Source organism: Rhipicephalus microplus, chromosome 1, assembly GCF_043290135.1.
Source record: "Rhipicephalus microplus isolate Deutch F79 chromosome 1, USDA_Rmic, whole genome shotgun sequence".
NCBI lineage: Eukaryota > Metazoa > Arthropoda > Arachnida > Ixodida > Ixodidae > Rhipicephalus > Rhipicephalus microplus.
Genome location: NC_134700.1, coordinates 63,293,185 through 63,312,172, shown reverse-complemented (window position 1 = coordinate 63,312,172; position 18,988 = coordinate 63,293,185). Strand labels below are relative to the sequence as shown.

Genomic DNA, 18,988 nt, shown 5'->3' with positions numbered 1-18,988 from the left:
CAGATTTCCAATTACAAATCTGATAAAACGCTGTAATGTATTTGTAAATAACAATCAATCGTAAATGCACTCAGGCGAAGCGCGTATTCGGTAGAAACGTCGCACTTTGTCAGCGACTGGCCGGCATAGTTGCAAGCATGCTTGCCTACAAGTATGCGGGCTTCTCGCTCTCACACACACGCCTAGAAACGTGAGTTGTTACACGCAGAAGATCAAGATTATTCGAAATAAGCTGAGGCAGTCTAGCTGACGATTCGCACCGGCGTGTGTTTTATAGCTACTCCTTTAACCAAGATTCAACCGCCAGCAAACAACTGTCATACTGTTTTTGACTAGTTTCGAGACGTTTCAGTAACGAAATGACGAAAAGTCAGGGGCACTTAATTAGACTTACCGAAAGAAGTACGTTATCCGAATGGTCAACATTTTAGCTGCATCCTATATCTGCAGCGAAGGTGGCAAGCAGATCCGGCCATTGAATTGAAATGAACCGTTAACGAAAACCACAGTAAAACTTGTTTCATGAAACACTGATGGAAAATATGCGGAAAACAGAATGCGGAGTGTTACTTTGCTCAGGATAACAGCTGCAGTAATGTGTACAGGAAAGCTGAACACGCCAAGCGATGACCGCCGGCCAGCCAATCGAGCCACTGCGCATCATTGCGAGGGGAGGACAAGTTTAACGACCGGTCAATAAAAAAAAACAAGGTCTTGCAAGTTTCAGCATGTGTGACATTGTACTGCGTCACCGCTTACCCGAAGCAACGGAGTGCCCTATGCTGATGAGAGTTGGCGTGCGCGCCAATGAGTGCCTTCGTTTTGCTTACGTGTCCCGCCCGTTATTGTATCGGTGGCAGTTGTGCGAGCTTGTTGCTGCAAGCTTCGTTACACGAGTAACTTGGCTTGAAAAGAATATGTCACACGCACGTGCAGCCACCCATTTCTTTTTTTAAACTCAACACACTAGCATCGACCGCCCAGTCTATGAGAGCCTTAATGACTGATCACTGTTACGAAGGGCACCACGAAATCCTGCTGCTGCCACCACTGTTACGAAAGACGGTGACGGCAACACGGTCCCGAAGGCACCACTGCTTCGAACTCCACCGGGAAGGTCACCAATTGTTTGGTAGCGTAACTTTCTCAGCTCGTGACTGCTTCTGCGCAGAGCTGATAGAGGAGCGGACGAGACGACGGTGATGTAAACAAGGTTTGTGTACAGCATATCTACAGAGGCGTTACAAATTCGGCACTGGGGCTGACAGAGACTCGACGGGCCGAGCTCTCTTCTCTGACACAAATGTCTACTGCTCGCGACGCGCCGCAGGGCTTTTTTTATGTGCACTGGGAGGATTCTTTGAGTAACCAAATGTGCAACCAGAAGCGCCGCTGGCCGTGACGTCAGAATCCTCCAATGCGGTCGCCGCTGGGCCGTGTCATACTTATCGAATCCGGAGCCGCTGCCCGTGGTTGCAGCCAAGGACGAGTGACATCGCCACGCATTTAAAGACTCGCCAGACAGGAAGGCGCCTATTGCTGCAACGGGCTCGCTGTGCGTGCACGACAGAAAGGCACCGCCGCGTGATGGCGCCGTTGAGTTGTTCGCGTCAGGCGGGCTGGCGTGCTGGCCTTGAGACGGATTGCCGTATTCAGAGGCATGGACATTCGGTGTGGACTCGCAGTTATAACAGCATCCCCACTGCCAGACAATGCGCCGGAAAGACGAGCTGCTTCCACGTGGCTCGAATGTCAGGCGCGCTCGTTCGCCAGGTCCCTCCAGGTTCGCCTCCAGGACCATGGGAAGAATGCAGCTCCAGACTCTGTTCCGGGAACACATCCCATTCTTGAGGACGGATCCCAGCTCCACTGGCTTGTCGCCACAACTTGTCGGCCAGCTTCGCTCGTCTCTTCTGACGATCTTTGGTCTCAGCACTTGTCGATGGTTCTGCAACTTGTCAAGAACGGTTCGACACTAGACAACACACGACACAAGCAAGTGCTTTTGGTCACCCGACAGAACACCAAAGTATATTACAACATATACCTAGCTACGTGTCTATCGGAATTAAGTTCCCTCTACATCAAGAGGCACATGTGGGACACAAGACTCTTGAAATGAGAACTCAAATTTTTACACGTACAACAACGTAACGAAATAGAATAGAACATAAAGTTGGCTCCTTCAGCTCATTCTGGACGAGAGCGCTCAGCTAAGGCTGTGATGAGGACAAAATTTTTCCCCGAATCGCCAGCGAGAAACCGAAAGGTAGAGAAGGTACTAACTAAACGCACGGCTCAATGCGTCTGCATTAGCGTTTAGCTTTCCTTTTTTTGTATCGAACGTCAAAGTTGTGCTGTTGGAGTATCATGCTCCACTTCAGTAACCGGCCACATTTAGGGGATGATACTAATGCGATATCAACAGCTTCTCATACTTTTGACGTTGCACAGGAGAACAACGATACAGCTTGCTACGGATTGGCTCCTCACAAGTTAGCTCGATATCGTGTTCGATCACCGTCGTGTTTTCGGGACGGTCCGAAAACACGTCTTCAAACTCGGAAACAATCCTTCTTAGGTCCTCTTTCTGGACTTCACTTAACCTAGGCTCTAGGTTCAACTGCTCCAAGATTACCTCCGATCCCCTTTCGGTTACATCACTAGAACTCAAAATTTCTGCTCCATCTTCCTCTGAAGCCCTCAACAGCAGATTTACGACCGCTTCACGTTGAACGTATGGTTTCATCAAGTTACTGTGGTAAATTTTGTTCCGCCGCCTTACTAATTTCACTTCATAATTGGTATCAGAAAGCTTCATGGGTGCCTTCCACTTGTCCGCAGATTTCCCCGCTCTCTGACAAGTGTCGCATGAGCGTACAAAGTAATTGATATCCTTTCAGCATTTCGGCCAATAAAACTCAAGGGAAACTCTAGCCTTGGTCCTTTTTATGCCGAGATGCCCGGCCTACGCATTTTCATGCGTCAGTTCTAATAGTTGGCGACGATACCTTTGTGGCACCAAGAGCTGCTCATACCTGCGACCTTGCGCATTTGTGTAGCTGCGATACAGGAGCCCTGCTTTCTCAAAAACAAAAAAAAAAGAAACATTTTTCTTTTCCCAAGTTTACGCTTTCCATTAGTGCCTTAATCGAAAGGTCCTCACGCTGCTTTCGAATAAGCGTTTCTCGATCAACCCTCGATAGCTTACTCCAACTTTCCGCTACAGGCGAGAGCGTTGCACCCCTCTCATTCTGACTCAATGGCGCCATGTCGTCTCTTCTGCTACGGAAACCGCGCCAGTCGCTTCGGCGACGGGCCGCTCGAGTGACTGCTCACATGACTCACATGGAGAATTTTTTCTCTGAGGTTCCGTTGACTCGCCGCCAAGGTCGCTTGATGGTTCACCACATTGAACAAGATCAAGCTCCTGCGAAAGCTTTCGCACTTGCGATCGCGTGAGGGCCATGTTCGCTAAGTTGGGGAAGAACGATTTACCCTGCTCTTTGAGAAGCTGCTCTGAGTTGTTAGAGAAAAGATAAGAAAAACGATTGGGAAGCACGGCAGACACAGCTGCTTCGGTGCAAAGCTTACCGAACGGGCCTTCAATGACAACCGTAGCGATTGGTAAGCAAGCACTCTGCTCCTCGGCGACTTGCCTGATCCACACGCATTCTCCTGTAAAATTATCCGGAGACACCAATGGAGGATGGAAAACGTTCATGGTTGCCGCTGAGTCTCGAAGTGCTCGACACGTTTTCCCATTCACACTAATTTCTTGGAGATACCGCTCTAACAACCGTATGTTCTTTTCCGATTTCGGATTGTTGCAGAAGCAAACTTTTGCTTACAGTTTATCACGATGTGCCCTTTTTTTTTGCAGTTGTAGCAGATTAGCGGCTTTCATGATTCAAACGCCCGTGTGGTATCAGTGCGTTGTTTAGGAACCTCACTCGATTTCTCCGCTTCCGTTTGCCTTTCCCCTACAGTGTCCTTCGTAAGAGACGGGTCCTTCTTGAAATTACGGTGTGGAGCGGGTTTCCGTTGATAAGGTTTCTTTGAAAAGCCCTCTTTCCTTTCATCTTTTTCAACGCGCACTGCCCTGCTATGCAACTTTAGGCGAGTGTAATACTCCTCAGCTTCACTCTAAAAAAATATCGAGTAAAAAGGGTGTCTTTTTGTCCCACAACAATAATTGTCATCAGGCTTGCGTGCGCTTCCTTTCTTGAAAACTTGGCGCTGGCCACTTTCCTATCGAGAATGCAATGTAACCCTGATAATGGGCATGTCGATTGTGACTGGAATGTACCAAGCGCGGGGCGATAGCGCAAGGATGGAACGAAATATAAATGACGATTATTGTTGTGGGACGAAAAGGCACCCTTTTTACTCGCTCTTTTTTTAGAGTGTAACACTGCTGCCTTGTTTAGCTGTACTTCACCAAGTTTGTCCTGCAGCCAAAGCTTGATATCCTCCTCGATGCAGCGGTAGAATTGCTCCAATGCAATGCATTCTACCACTTTATCGCGATCGTCATAAACACCTTCGCCCTTGAGCCATCCAATTAAATCGGCTTTAAGACGAAATGCGAAGTCTACGTGTGACTCATTCCCCTTTTTAGCATACCGGAATCTTTGCCTGAAAGCCTCGGATGACAACTTATAACGTCTCAAGAGCACTTTCTTAACCTCATCATAGCTCTCAAACGCTTCCCTCGACAAGCAAGTTATCGCGTCTGACACTTCGCCGGGAAGAAGAGCTAACAGGTTCTGCGCCCAAAGAGACCGCTCTAAAGCATTTCGCTCACAGACGTGTTCAAACTTGACGAGATACTTCGCCATGTCCTTGCCTACTACGAACGGTGGCAGTTGGTCCCGAATCCTATAACCGCTGACCTGAACTGTCGGAGAAGCTACGCTAGGCGCCTGCGAAACACTGTAGGATTGCCAATTCTATTCATTTCAACTCGAGGCGCTCCTGTCTCTCGGCCTCTTCACGCTCGCGACGTTCGCGCCTTTCAGCTTCTTCACGTTCGCGAGCTTCTACTTCTCGCCATTCGGCCTCCTCGCAGCATGCTTTGATATTCGCCCAGGCCTCATCGACTTCTTCAGCCGACAGTCCTTCATCCTTCATGATCTCAAGGATAGCTTGCTTTCGTTTCGCATGGCCCAAAGTAATGCCGAGTTCCTCACAAATTTCGATGAGTTCCTTTACTTTAAGGTTCTCCATCGTTCACACTAGCCTCTCTCTGTTTGCCCCTGTTAAGAATCTACTTGCCGTACCCACTATAAGTCTACTAGCATTTAACTTTGGTTTCAAAGCGCTCTGACTTTGCTTGAAACGATCAAAGCTCACTCTAATGCTTCACACAGCCCTTCTCTAAACTACTATAACCTGAGCTAGAGTAGTCTGGTGAACTGAGGGGGAAAACATCGGGTACTCACCGCATCGATGTCGGTGACGCCGGCCGATCCCGCAGCTGCCAACCACTGTTACGAAGCGCGCCTCCGACGACGTTTTGAAGGGTGCCACGAAATCCTGCTGCTGCCACCACTGTTCCGAAAGACGGCGACGCCGACATAATCCCGAAGGCGCCACTGTTTCGAACTCCACCGGGAAGGTCACCAGCCATTTGATAGCGTAGGTTTCCCAGCTCGCGACTGCTTCTGCGCAGAGCTGATAGACGAGCGGACGAGACGACGGTGAGTTAAACAAGGTTTATGTACAGCATATATACAGAGGCATTACAAACTCTGTGCTGGGGCCGACAGAGACTCAAAGAGCCGAGCTCTCTTCTCTGACACATATGTCTACTGCTCGCGACGTGCCGCAGGGCTTTTTTACATGCACCGGGAGGATTCTTTGCGTAACCAAATGTCCAACCAGAAGCGCCGCTCTGCCCCGCCGCGGTGCTCTAGTGGCTAACGTACTCGGCTGCTGACCCGCAGGTCGCGGGTTCAAATCCCGGCTGCGGCGGCTGCATTTCCGATGGAGGCGGAAATGTTGTAGGCCCGTGTGCTCAGATTTGGGTGCTCGTTAAAGAACCACAGGTGGTCGAAATTTCCGGAGCCCTCCACTACGGCGTCTCTCATAATCATATGGTGGTTTTGGGAAGTTAAACCCCACAAATCAATCATGGAAGCGCCGCTGGCCGTGAGGTCAAAATCCTCCAATGGGGTCGCCGCTGGGCCGCGTCATTCTCATCGAATCCGAAGCTGCTGCGCGTGGTTGCAGCCAAGGACGAGTGACGTCGTCACGCATTGCGTAAGACTCACCAGACAGGAAGGCGCCTATTGCTGCAACGGGCTCGCTGTGCGTGCGCGACAGAAAGGCACCGCCGCGTGATGACGCCGTTGAGTTGTTCGCGTCAGGGGGGCTGGCGTGCTGGCCTTGACACAGATTGCCTTTTTCAGAGGCATGGACGTTCGGTGTGGACTCGCAGGCATAACAGCACACGTCAAAATTATATAATGACAATACCAGTATATACACACTATTAACAGTCTTCAGCTATCGTTTCCTAGGCTGTTCTGGGATCCGGACAATGGGAGACCAGGAATGGGGAACTAATGACTTTGCTGTCAGCGCTCGCATGTTCAGGTCACAAAAATGGGCAGCTGTACACTCGTGCTTGCGGTGTCAATTCAAATATTCTCTGCAGGTTGTTGGTAATTGCGTCATTTGTTAAAACCGACGCTCACCGCTCTTTTGACATGACATTTGGGCATTTTAGCACTTTCTCGACACAACCTTCTTAGAATGGTGGGCGTTGAACGTTGGCTCTCTATAGTGCCCAAACAATGTCTCTAACTACACGTTATGAACTTGTTTGGCAGATCGGGCAATGTTGGAGTTTTTAAAAAATACTAATAAACTGCAAGCAAGCACATTTGAGGCCCTATTCTTACATTTTGAAAATGTCTGTTTTAGGTCTTCTCTTAGACCAAGATGTATATAACCGTTCGTAGCCGTTTCGAAAAGTCTCGGAAAGTTTTGTTTCTTGGGACGTCTCGTTGATCTGCTGTCCAAATTATTGTGTCCACTGGAAATCCTTTGTAGATATTCTTCGGATGTTTCAGACAGAAGACAAAACAGACGTAAATAACAACCAAAATGCAACGACCCTAGGTCGTCCCTTAGATAACCGGCTTTGGACATGGATGTTCGGCTATACAGTCAAACCTTAATATATCGAACACGAATATATCGAATTATTGCCTATATCGAACGGTTCCTATATCACGCGGGAAATCGCATGCATCATTGATTTTTTATTTCGAACAAAGTTTGACATATAATGGATATATCGAACTCGGCCACCCCAAACCGCCCGCGCTCCATTGACAGGCAGCGAGCTTTCCCGCAACTCTCCAAAGTAGCGGTAGAGCGGCAGGCGTTTATGAATGCTGCACACATCGATGGCGCCGAGAGCGCCACTTTAACATAGCGGCGTACGTGCCCCGCAGCCTTGCAGCTTGCTGTCGTTGCAGTCTCTATGGTGTCAACGACACAGTGCGCACTTGTTGCAAGCTCCCCCCCATAGCATCGGCAGGCATCGGTCCTTGTGCTCGGAGTGTTCGTGCGTTCAGAGTTAGGCCTGTCGCGCGCTGTGGTGCGCGACAGGCCTAAGGGCCAAACCTCATAAGCGTGAAAATGCACGCTACTGCGACCAGCGACGCGACGTAGATCGTCTTCGCGCGATCAGTTGCTAGCGCAGGCAAACTTCATTCACGCGACGGCTTCGGCGAGCGAACTCCACTGTTGCTGGCATGAGGCCGTCTACTCGCACCAAGAAAACCGTGTAGTGAGCGGTATGCAATTTAAAAATAAGATATATTGTTGCGTAATGGAACGAAAAGTGTTTATGAATGCCTTGCAGCACTTTTTTTATATGCACATGCATAAACATTGTGTTATTTCTTGTTGCGCATATGTGACTCGGGCAGGGTCACGTGCACCTGTGTAGTTTTTGTCTTTTCCGGTTTTTCGCTAATAGCTGCTGGAGCCCAGCACTTCCGGGCGATGAGCGACGGTTTCCAAATCTGAAGAACCGAGCGTTCTTGTGAAAACGAGCACGCGACACGTCGCGCGCATGTCCTGTTTCGTCGCTCATGGCATCGCTCGTCGCTGTCGCGTGCATTTTCGCGTTTATGAGGTTTGCTGTTAACTCCGAACGGCGGAGCTCGGGAATGTGGAGATTGTCACCGAAGCTCTATTGCTGAGCAGCCAAATGAAGACTCTGCCGAGGTGGATCCCGCAAGCGCTGATGGTGCCCCGCTCCTGACATCAGCTGAGGTCGTAGCTGCCTTGGCCCTTGTGTGCCGCCACTCTGGCGCGATTGAAGGCACCGGCCTATCACTTATGGATCGCCTGGACTATATTGAGGACGCAGTCGTCAAACACGCCATGGCCAACAAAAAGCAGGCTACTCTTTTTCAATATTTTAAACCAACACAATAAATACTATGTTTGAATCTTCAAGTGAGTATTTACTGCACCACGCTTGACCAATTCGTTGGTTGTTTTCAGCAAGCTGTTGACGCATTTTTTTCGTGATTTTTTTTATATTGAATTCTGGATATGTCGAACTATTTCGCGATCGCTGCGCTGTTCAATATATCGAGGTTCGACTGTAATTTGAATGTCCACTGGATTTTCGTGGCCCATTGAGCATATGAGTGTGCAGGATTCCCGTTCTGGGGAAGTTAAAGTACATTGCAGTGCCTTTCCTTCCTATTAACTTAGTGTATGAGGCAGATTTGGCACCTACTTTTAAGTGACTAAAAAGGTGCGCCTCCACCTAGTTAATGTATAGAGTAGATATTGCGCCCCCCTCCGAGGTGACTAAAGGGCGGCCGCCCCCTCTTCCCTCTTTGTGCGCACGCCTATGGGTAGGCCTTTCGGAGAAGCTCTTCACATTTGTAGAAACCCTTGAAATCACTTTTTCAAAGTGGTTTAGCTAAGAGTTTCACAGTGATAGCTTGGAAAAGCTTGTTTCCTGCTTGGAAAAAAAAAAAAAATGTCACACTGGGCTGCACCCAACACGGTTCAAGCCTCACTAGTCAGGGGTGTTATTCTGGACACTGTCAAATTCTGCAATGTTGTCACATTCCGCCATTGATCGAGATTATTGGCCAAGTGGACTGCTAGGACCTCTTTGATTGGCCTAAAATGCCACCATTACAAAATTTCACAGTATGGTGGTATTAGTGTCCAGAATAGCACCACAAGAGACCAAGGTTTTTCTGCCCACCCATTTGCATTTTTACACAAAGGCACTCAACGAGGAGCAAGCATCTTCCCATGAAAAAAAGGAATTCTGAAGCTCAGGCATGTTACCCAAGCTTGCAGCCCAAAGGAAACAATGTTGTGTGGTGCGCTTGAGAACTATGTCTTTTTTTCTTGTGGATAAAAAAAAAAGACGCACAACCAATTATTAAGAATTTAAACAGATAGTGAGTCACTACTCGGAAATGCATTGTATGGCCAGTGTGCAAAAAATAAAATGTTTTAATTCAGATACCACTCGTGATTCTCGTCTTTGAGTTTGATTATGCATTAGCAGAAGTTGATTGCACATTAGGAAGTGTGATGAATGCGCTAGCTGGGGCGTTCATCACACTCCTCTATTCTAGCCACTGTATCTATATGAAGTAAATTAAGCTGCACCTTCGGATCGTCTGTGGCTCAAAAGCAAGCCAGTGGCAAAAACAGGGCAGTCTCATAGCTATCACTCGCATTGGCATCACTATGCTTGGTAAACAGCGGCAGTTCCTGGTGTGCGAATGCGTGTCTCTGACTTCATTGGCGTATTTTCAGGCTCTGAAAATGCATCAATATGTTAAAGATTGTGTTTAATAGATAGCATTAAATATCTAAGCTTGGAATTGCATCGTGTAGTTTCGTTGAAGCGAGACAACAGAAGAAAGAAATGTTCGTTGTGGTGAGAATATTTATGCATCGACTCCTATGGACTGGTGATGAGGAACTGAGAATTTTCCCTGTAGCAGAAATTAAAGTGGTGCTTGTTGTAGCGGGGCTCAACTGTATTTGAATTCAGTGTCCCTTTAACTCCAGACATTGTTTCCCGACTTCCTCTCTCACTCTCTGTTTTTGCGATTGAACACGCTGAACACTACAGTCCTGCACACAACCTATGCTCCATTTGAGTGACACACTTGACTTCTTGGACCTCTGATGGCTTGGTCACTCCGTCTGCACTTGTTGAATCTGTACAATAATGGTTGTGCTGTAGAAGAGATTTCTCTTCGGTTCTCTTTTTTTTTTTTCCCTGGAGAATAAATTCAAACTAAATGTCTTTCCTGTGTGCAGGTGGCACCTTTTGTGGAGAAGCATGCCCTTGCGCTCGGTCACCATGGTCGGGCAGCTCGGGTGCTGTTGCGCCTCCTCGAGGACAAACCAAGCCAGGATATTGAACGTCGCCTGCTGCAGGTATGCTGCCGCTGGCAAGCATCTTGTTTCAGGGCAGTTTTCCTTTTCATCTACATTCTGGAATTTTTTTTATGTTCTGGGTCCTCCTGACAGGGTTATGGATTTGTAAACTAGGTCAGCTGCAGAGACACTAAGATGTTGACTTTATGGCAAGCATGCAGAACATGCGTCATTACAGGGGCTTTATGGGATTTTTAATGTAGGCCATACCTTTGCTGTGAGTTTACCAGCCCAGATTATTTTGTCACTTTCATGCAATTGCTTAAGTATACCATGTGAGCCTCAGCTTCTTTCTGAGGCGTCGGGTGTCTCACACGACACAATGTGGGGCCTTAGTCAAGGTGTAGGGAGGACAACGCGATGAAGAGCAGTAAGGTCACCAAACTGTAGTTCAGTTACTGTAGTTCAGTTCCACCTTCAAGAACTACTCGATTGGCCAACTCCCTCCCACATCTCGTTGGGGTGTGATAGTAAGCCAAGCGACTTGGCCACTTTTCTCGGCAAACCTTGAACACTTACTATAGAGTAGCGGAAGGCAGAACTCACCAGGTCGGACCTGGGAGTTCAGCTCGTGATCATGGATCAAGTCTAGCGGGTGGCTACGACTATTGGAGGCCTGGACAAAGGGACCCAGCCATAGCAACTTCAAGATCCCCCTTCCCTTATCCCTTAAAAATTCACTCCTTCTCTCTAACCGGGCCTATTAGTGGGCCCGGTTGGAGTGAAGAACGGGCCTATTAGTGTTTTTCAGAAATCAGATTACTTGAAGTGTAGGGTAGGGTTATTTTGAGATAATACTATTTTATTCAGGCACTAGATAAATAGAGGTGCATAAATTTACAAAACTTCAGTTATTTGTTTTAAATAAATTTGCATTTCATTAGATCATACCGACTCTCACAAAACATACCTATTCAGAATGTGTATTTAGAGTGTGGCAGTGATATAAAACATGTATCATCAGCCAAGGTAGAAAATGACTTTACAAAAAATTCTAGGGCTGTGTGAATTTCAAAATATTCAAATACTACTCGCAAATGGTACTCTGTTTGATATTCGTTTCAATTGTACTGTTCTTCCTTTTCGAAGTGTTGTCAAACTCGCAATCCTTGCTTTTCGAAGTGTTGTCAAACTCGCAATCCAGAGTTTAGGGCATGGTTTTCCAAATGAAAAAAATCGGATGTTCTGCAGAACTGTATAAGTAATGTAGCAGAACTTTCCTAATGTATTATAATTGCAATCATTCAGTCAACTTTGTTTACCAAACACTCGGGGGAAAAAAAGAGTATACCTGATTTTTTTTCGGATAGTTTCGACTTGCCATGTATACGGCTCTCTTTAGAGAGAAAGGCTGACTCTCTTGAGGGGTCAGAGTCGGCGCGCTCTAGGAGGGTCCCCTGACTTTCGTCAGGAAGAGTGAAAAGACTCTTTTGCGAAGGATCACACGGCCACTTCTTAGCAAGTTAGGCGGCTCTTGCCGGTGACGCTCTTAAGTGAATCGGGCGATATTACAGCTATTTTAAGCTACTCAGTTGATCCATGCTCCACTTTAGGTGACTACTGCTGTAAATTGTGAAGTATTATTTTTAAGCAGCTACAATAGTACTTATCCTTGTGCCCAGCTACTGTAAAAAATGTAGTTGAAATTTAGCATTATTTTAATAACATTCATCAGGACAACAGTTTCTAGCAGAGTAGTACAAAAAGTGCAATAAGATGGTCTGCGAATTCCAGTGAGTTTATTCTCATTTACACGCTTTATGAGTATTGCCAACGAAGATGTGTGTGATGAACATAGATTCAAGTCACGCAAAATAAACTGTAGATATCAGTGTTATGTTTCCATATTTATTTCTTATGATTATGAATAAATCAAAAAGTCATGATGGCTGGAGGAATCAAACTTGTGGCTTGCTATGTTGTCGCTCCTGTTCAGCGTGAGGAGCCATGAATAACGGAACCTGGAAAGAAGAACATGATACGAAGATGAGAATCAGAATCGTAAAGAGTTGTCAAAACCTACACAATAAGTGATTTACACAGACATAACGCAGGCTCACAACAAAAACAAAACTACAAATGTGAACGGGCACACCAAATCGGCACATTGGGATGAAGCAAGGTGTTTTGCCAATAATAAATAATGAAAATACGGGTTTTTCAAGGGTCTCAGCAAGTGCCCGCTTCACCGAAAAAGTCCTGGCTACGGTCGTGCACTAGACACTGACTAGCACATATTAAATAGATTTTTTGATAAATGGCTTCAATGTTTGCTTTCATAATAAGCCCCCGGCATATTTCGACAACCAAGCCTATCCTCTGGCCGTCAGGAGCACGCCATGAATGATTGACCGCAAGGTATTTGAGGCCATGGCGCGGCACATCAAAAATAAGACTCCCGAGCACCCCAAACCGGTGAGCCATGACCTGATGTGGCAGCTAAGACCGTGCTGGAGAGGGCGGCCTGGGGCCAGTGCTGAACGAGACCCGTCACCAATTGGCTACCCTCAGTCACCATCAACGACCTGAGTGGCAAGGCTCAACGGGGCACACTCCGGACCAGAGTGCTACCCGTGCCAGTCCACGGCGGCAGTAACGGCAGCGAAAGCAGTGGCAGTAGAGGCGGCGGAAGTGACAGCGGTGGCAATGACTGCCCATGATGCAAGTGGGCATGGCAGTGGTGGTGGCTATTTTGGATACAGCAGCGACGAATTGGGGCACCGGCGGCACCCACAGCAGAGGGCCAACAGCAGGAGGGTGCGGATTGGGGCCACCGTCCTAGCCTTTCTCAATGATGAATAACAAAATATTCTAATGTTTCAGTCTCTATCGTTTGGGGCGTTGTGGGGAGGAGGATGTGGGGGAGCACATGCACCCAGCCACTCTTTCCTTTTGTCGGCAGCGCGGCAGCTTAGCTTCGAGAACATGTCTGTCCCTTCGAGAAACGAGTCAGTGAAACCAAGGGATGGGGCACACCGTGGCCGGCGCACGCGATTCCCCTTTCCCGGCTCAAGGAATGGATTTCCCTTCCCTCAGCGATGAAACTAGTTCTCGATAGAACGAACTCTCAAGCGAGCGTACCGACAGCCGGATGCCCTCTCTGGCACTGGTGACCAAGCAGGAAGAACGACCCCTGCAACTCCCTGCAAGCCAAGGACAACAATGACCGAGGCGTAAGCATCTACCCTTTTGTTATCTGCCTAGAGTGGAAGTCCCTCTATGCGACATTCGCGCGCTGTTGCTAATGCACCGCAATAAAGTGTTTGTTGACCTAGCCTGTTGCCTTATTCGCCCGAACAAGCGTAGTTGTGATGACTCGCGCTATGGAAAAGGGAGTTAGTCGTGCACGGTACGACTGTGTGCAGCTGAGACGTTAGCAAGGTTTCTGCCTCAGCTGTACACAGGACGGACTACCTTCACCTTAAATACTCGATTGAATACATGGGAGTACGAGCACTTGAACGAGCGAGTACGAGCGCTCGAACGACACTAACGCGCGCAGACGTCGTCTACGTTGACATCAGCCATGGCTTATGCTGGAGTCACTGCACAGAGCTCCGACAGTCGTGTTTACTCACTCGATTCTGTTATAAAAAGCTGAGCTTCATCGCAGATGTAAGCAAAGCATGAAAACGCAAGCAGAAATGAGGAAGGACAGCGCACGGCGACGCATGCAACAGAGCGCTGTTGAAAGTCTAGAGCTTTTTCCGTTACCGGCGAGGCATGTCATAAACATTTTAAAGGCTACATTGTACATGCTGGAAGCGTCACACCGTATTGCACCTTCAATTATCGTCTTTAAGCCAGGAAAAGTCAGTTTATACATATATTCAAGTTTTCACAACAGGGGGCCGCCATATTGAGATGCGCGCTGTCTTAAAGGCCAGGTTTGGCGAAATCACATTTAAGGCTGCATGCACTCGAACCGGCGCGTTGTCTGATTGTGTGAAGTCCCTGATAATGCCCGTGTTCGTCTATTTTATGCTTGCTTAGACTGTTTCATGTGATATTGACGCGTGTCTACATGTGGACGATAACGATGATGGGGCATTTAGTGGGCACGAGGTAGTAGGCCTCTAGCTTCTCTCGAGGCCGAAGAAGACGATCTTGTGGCTCAGCTGTCGAGGACACGCTGCTTTCGTCGTCCCAAGGTGTATCTGTGTTTTATTCGCGTTGTACTGCAACACTGGTGGAGGTGCTGGGCCGCAACCCTGTCTGATGCTCCACACACCCGCTGGGAGCCGTTCATCGAGTCCAGACGTATTGTCACCTGTAGAAACACCGGTGCATCGCTCCAGTTGACGGTTGCGAGGCCTCGCGCCAGAGCTGACTCACTCGCCGGAATCTGCTAGGCACCGCACACCTCAACCAATGGCCAACGCAAACCCGCAACAGGTGCCCCAAGGCAGCTTTCCGACGCACCCATCTCAGGTGACCCTCTTTCAACCCCTCGTTCTAGATCGCTTTAGTGGTGGTGCCCATGAAGACGTTCACGACTGGCTTGACCACTACAAACGTGTTGCCAAGGTAAATCAGTGGTCAGAACAGGAAAAGCTTTCACGTGCCTATTTCTACCTTGACGACGGTGCTCGTACTTGGTATGAGAATAGCGAAGGCAATCTGTCAGCTTGGCCCGACTTTCGACAGAAGTTCGTCGATACCTTCGCCAATATCGATAGAAGGGACCGTGCGCAGCAATTATTGGAGCTACGGGTTCAAAAACCCAACGAAACCGTTGCAATGTTTGCCGAGGACATGACTCGTCTCTTTCAACGAGCTAACCCGCACATGACAGAAGATAAAAAGTTGAGTTACCTCATGCACAGTGTCAACGAACGGTTTTTTGCCAGGCTACTGCGCAACCCTCCAAATACCGTGGTTGACTTCATTAAGGAGGCAACGACTATCGAGCGGGCCCTTCATCAACGCTGCAGGTGTTATGACCGCATGTCCTGCAATGTCCCAATCAATGCTATCGCCATGACGTCTGAGAGTCAGAGCTGCTTGCGAGACTTGATTAGGGAGATAGTTCGCGAGGAACTGCAGAGGTTGCGGAATCCGGTTGCTGAAAACCCGATCGCGTCGATCGCTGAAGTCGTATGCGACGAAATCCACCAAGTGTTGTCTACGGCTAGTCCTGATGCTCAGCAGCGTCCTATGAGCTATGCTGCCGCTCTCCGACGTCCACCACCCGCTATGCCGACGCTGTACCATCAGGTGCCGATGGCCCCTTCGTATCGCCGCAAGAGCAGACAATGCGTCAACCACCCACGCTATAGCCATACAACCAACCGTCCACAGCCACCCCATGGGCATCGATGCGTCCACCGACCCCGAAAACAGATGCATGGCGCACAGTGGACAGACGTCCACTATGCTTTCACTGCAAAGGTGCAGGACATATTGCCGGTCATTGCTGGCATCGAGGTGATTCATTCTGTCCTCATCGACCTTGGTTTGACGGTCGACGTGCCAACGACGAATACACTCCACGCAGTGAAGACACCTCTTTCTATGGACCCCGTTCTCGCTTTGAGGACGGCTTCTCGCTTTGAGGACCTTCTTGTCCAAGACGTCAATCCCGCCCTCCATCCCCGACGCGTTCTCCTTTGTCGCACCGCCGCACCAACGCGGACCTTAATACAAGCAGGTCACCTAGCCCGTGCCGGGGAAACTGAGAGCGGTGACCTCCGGGGGCAAGGCTGCAGGCCATAAAGATGACGACAAGAAGCCCCCACAGCATGACGTCATACAGCCGATAAGCCGTGACAACGATAAAATTGTGACTGCTGACCTTAGTGTTCTTCTTGACAGCCAGAAAGTAACAGCTTTAGTCGACACCTGTGCCGACTTCTCCATTATCAGTCAGGACCTCGCCGACAGCCCCAGAAAAGTGAAGACGCCGTGGACGGGCCCTCGTATAAGAACAGCAGGAGGCCAGCTATTGATGCCCTCGGGAAGATGTACCGCAAGAATTGACATCAGAGGTTCTCCTTTCACTGCGTCATTCGTTGTTATCGCCACATGCTGCAGAGATGTAATTCTTGGAATGGACTTTTTACGGGAATATGGTGCCGTCATCAACATACCAGAGAGCTTGATTACATTTTGAAACAGTTTGGGCTTACCCAATTCTCCAGAGGCGCGAACAAACCAACTGCGTCTTACTGATGACGATGTGGTTCTCCCTCCGAGGTCATGTACACTCGTTTCTGTGGCCGCCGCTGCTCAATTTGACGCCGAAGGAGTTGCAGACCGAATAAGCTCGCTGCTCTTCACCCACGGTATTTCTGTCGCACGAGGTATCGTCAGAGTTGCTGCTGGATGCACGGACTTGCTGCTGACCAATTTTAGTGCTGAGCGCCGGCACCTTCCTAAAGGCACGGCTGTCGCTTACTTCGACAATGTCGTAGATGCCGAAGGCTGCTTGGCGGTAGTCGACGAGTCGCTAAATCTTGATTCAGCGCCTGTTCTGGACGTTAGCATTACTTTGCCGAAAGACGACCGACGCAGACTCCTTGAGCTACTGGCCAAATTTCAAGACTGCTTTTCGACAACATCAAGAGTTGGCCGCACGCCTCTAACCAGGCATCGAGTAATTACCGAGGAAACGGCGAGACCTATTCACCAGAACCCTTATCGCGTGGCTTCGAAAGAACGTGAAGCGATACAACAGCAGGTAGACAGAATGCTTGAAGATGACGTCATTCAGCCTTCACAGAGCCCCTGGGCGTCGCCTGTAGTCCTCGTTAAGAAAAAGGACGGCAGCCTGCGCTTCTGTGTGGATTACCGGAAGCTAAATCAGGTGACCAAGAAAGACGTATATCCACTACCGCGTATAGACGACTCTCTCGACAGACTTCGACATGCTCGATACTTCTCTTCAATGGACTTGCGGAGTGGATATTGGCAAATCGAGGTGGACCCGAGAGACCGCGAGAAGACCGCTTTTGTGACACCAGATGGGTTATATGAATTTAAGGTCTTGCCATTCTGTTTGTGCTCAGCCCCTGCTACCTTTCAAAGACTCATGGATACCTTGCTTTCTGGGTTGAAGTGGAAAACATGCTTAGCATATCTGGACGACGTCATAGTGTTTTCCGCGACATTTGACGAGCACCTTGAAAGACTTGAGGGGGTCTTACGAGCCATACAGTCCGCGGGCCTGACGTTGAAGCCTGAGAAGTGCCACTTTTGCTACGAAGAGCTGCGATTTCTCGGTAATGTCGTCAGTCATGATGGTGTTCGCACCGATTCTGAAAAAATCACAGCCATAGAACAGTTCCCTATACCGACCGATAAGAAGGCTGTCAGACGCTTTCTCGGCCTCTGCGCATATTATCGACATTTTATCGCGGACTTCGCACGCATAGCATCACCGCTAACTTGCCTCACGAGAGAAGACGTCACCTTTGAGTGGAATAACGAAGGGGAAGCTGCTTTTAACGATCTTCGCCTGCGACTACAAACACCCCCAGTCCTTGCCCACTTCGACGAGAGAGCCCCTACGATGCTTCACACTGATGCTAGCAATGTTGGTCTGGGAGCTGTGCTTGTGCAGCAGCAAGAGGGTACAGAAAGCGTAATCGCTTACGCAAGCAGAACGTTAACACGCGCTGAGGCTAATTACTCCACGACTGAGAAGGAATGTCTCGCCGTGGTATAAGCGGTTACAAAATTTCGCCCGTATTTATATGGCCGCCCCTTCAAAGTAAATAGCGACCACCACTCACTGTGTTGGTTAACTAATCTTAAAGACCCTACCGGCCGATTAGCGCGTTGGAGTCTCAGGCTGCAGGAATTCGATATGGCAGTCATACATAAGTCAGGGAAACGACATATGGACGCCGACTGTTTGTCCTGTTCATCCATTGAGTCGGCAACCCTACCCGAGAAGGAGGAAACATCATTTCTCGGTGTCCTCGAAACGACCACCATTGGGCAGCAACAACGAGACGACGCTGAGTGCTTGGCTTAATTACCTACTTGGATGGCAGATCTCGGAAGGCGCCACGAGTTTTCGCAAGAGCGTTGTCATCGTTTAGTTTACGTGGCGGAGTACTGTACAAAAGAAATTTTTCGTCGACGGGATCTGCCTATCTACTCGTCATCCCAGCAGCCCTTCGCACCGAAGTACTGAAAGCATGCCACAACGAGGTTACCTCTGGCCACTTGGGTTACACAAGAACGTTGGTCAGGGTACTGCAAAGGTATTACTGGCCAAGACTAACCACAGCCGTGAAGCACCACGTTCGTACCTGTCTCGACTCCCAGCGACGCAAGTCACCGCCAACTAAACCAGCTGGCCTCCTGCAACTCGTACAGGTCCCAATGACTCCATTCCACCAGATCGGCATGGACATTTTGGGTTCCACTCCCTACTTCTATTGTAGGCAACCGATCGGTTATCGTCGGGATGGATTATTTGACCCGTTATGCCGAGACAAAGGCTATCCAGAGAGGTACAGCAGCGGAGGTGGCAAGATTTTTTTATCGAGAATATTGTACTGAGGGATGGTGCACCAACCGTCGTAAT

At 48.8% G+C, this 18,988-nt stretch overlaps 1 protein-coding gene across 1 annotated transcript in view; it reads left to right on the top strand.

Moving 5' to 3' along the window:
- The window catches only part of TppII (Tripeptidyl-peptidase II), a 236,372-nt gene that overhangs the window by 209,634 nt on the left and 7,750 nt on the right, over nt 1-18,988 (top strand). Inside the window, exon 28 of the mRNA XM_075873097.1 lies at nt 10,333-10,452. Within this exon, the coding sequence (XP_075729212.1) occupies nt 10,333-10,452 (120 nt within the window). The remainder of the gene's footprint in view (nt 1-10,332; nt 10,453-18,988) is intronic.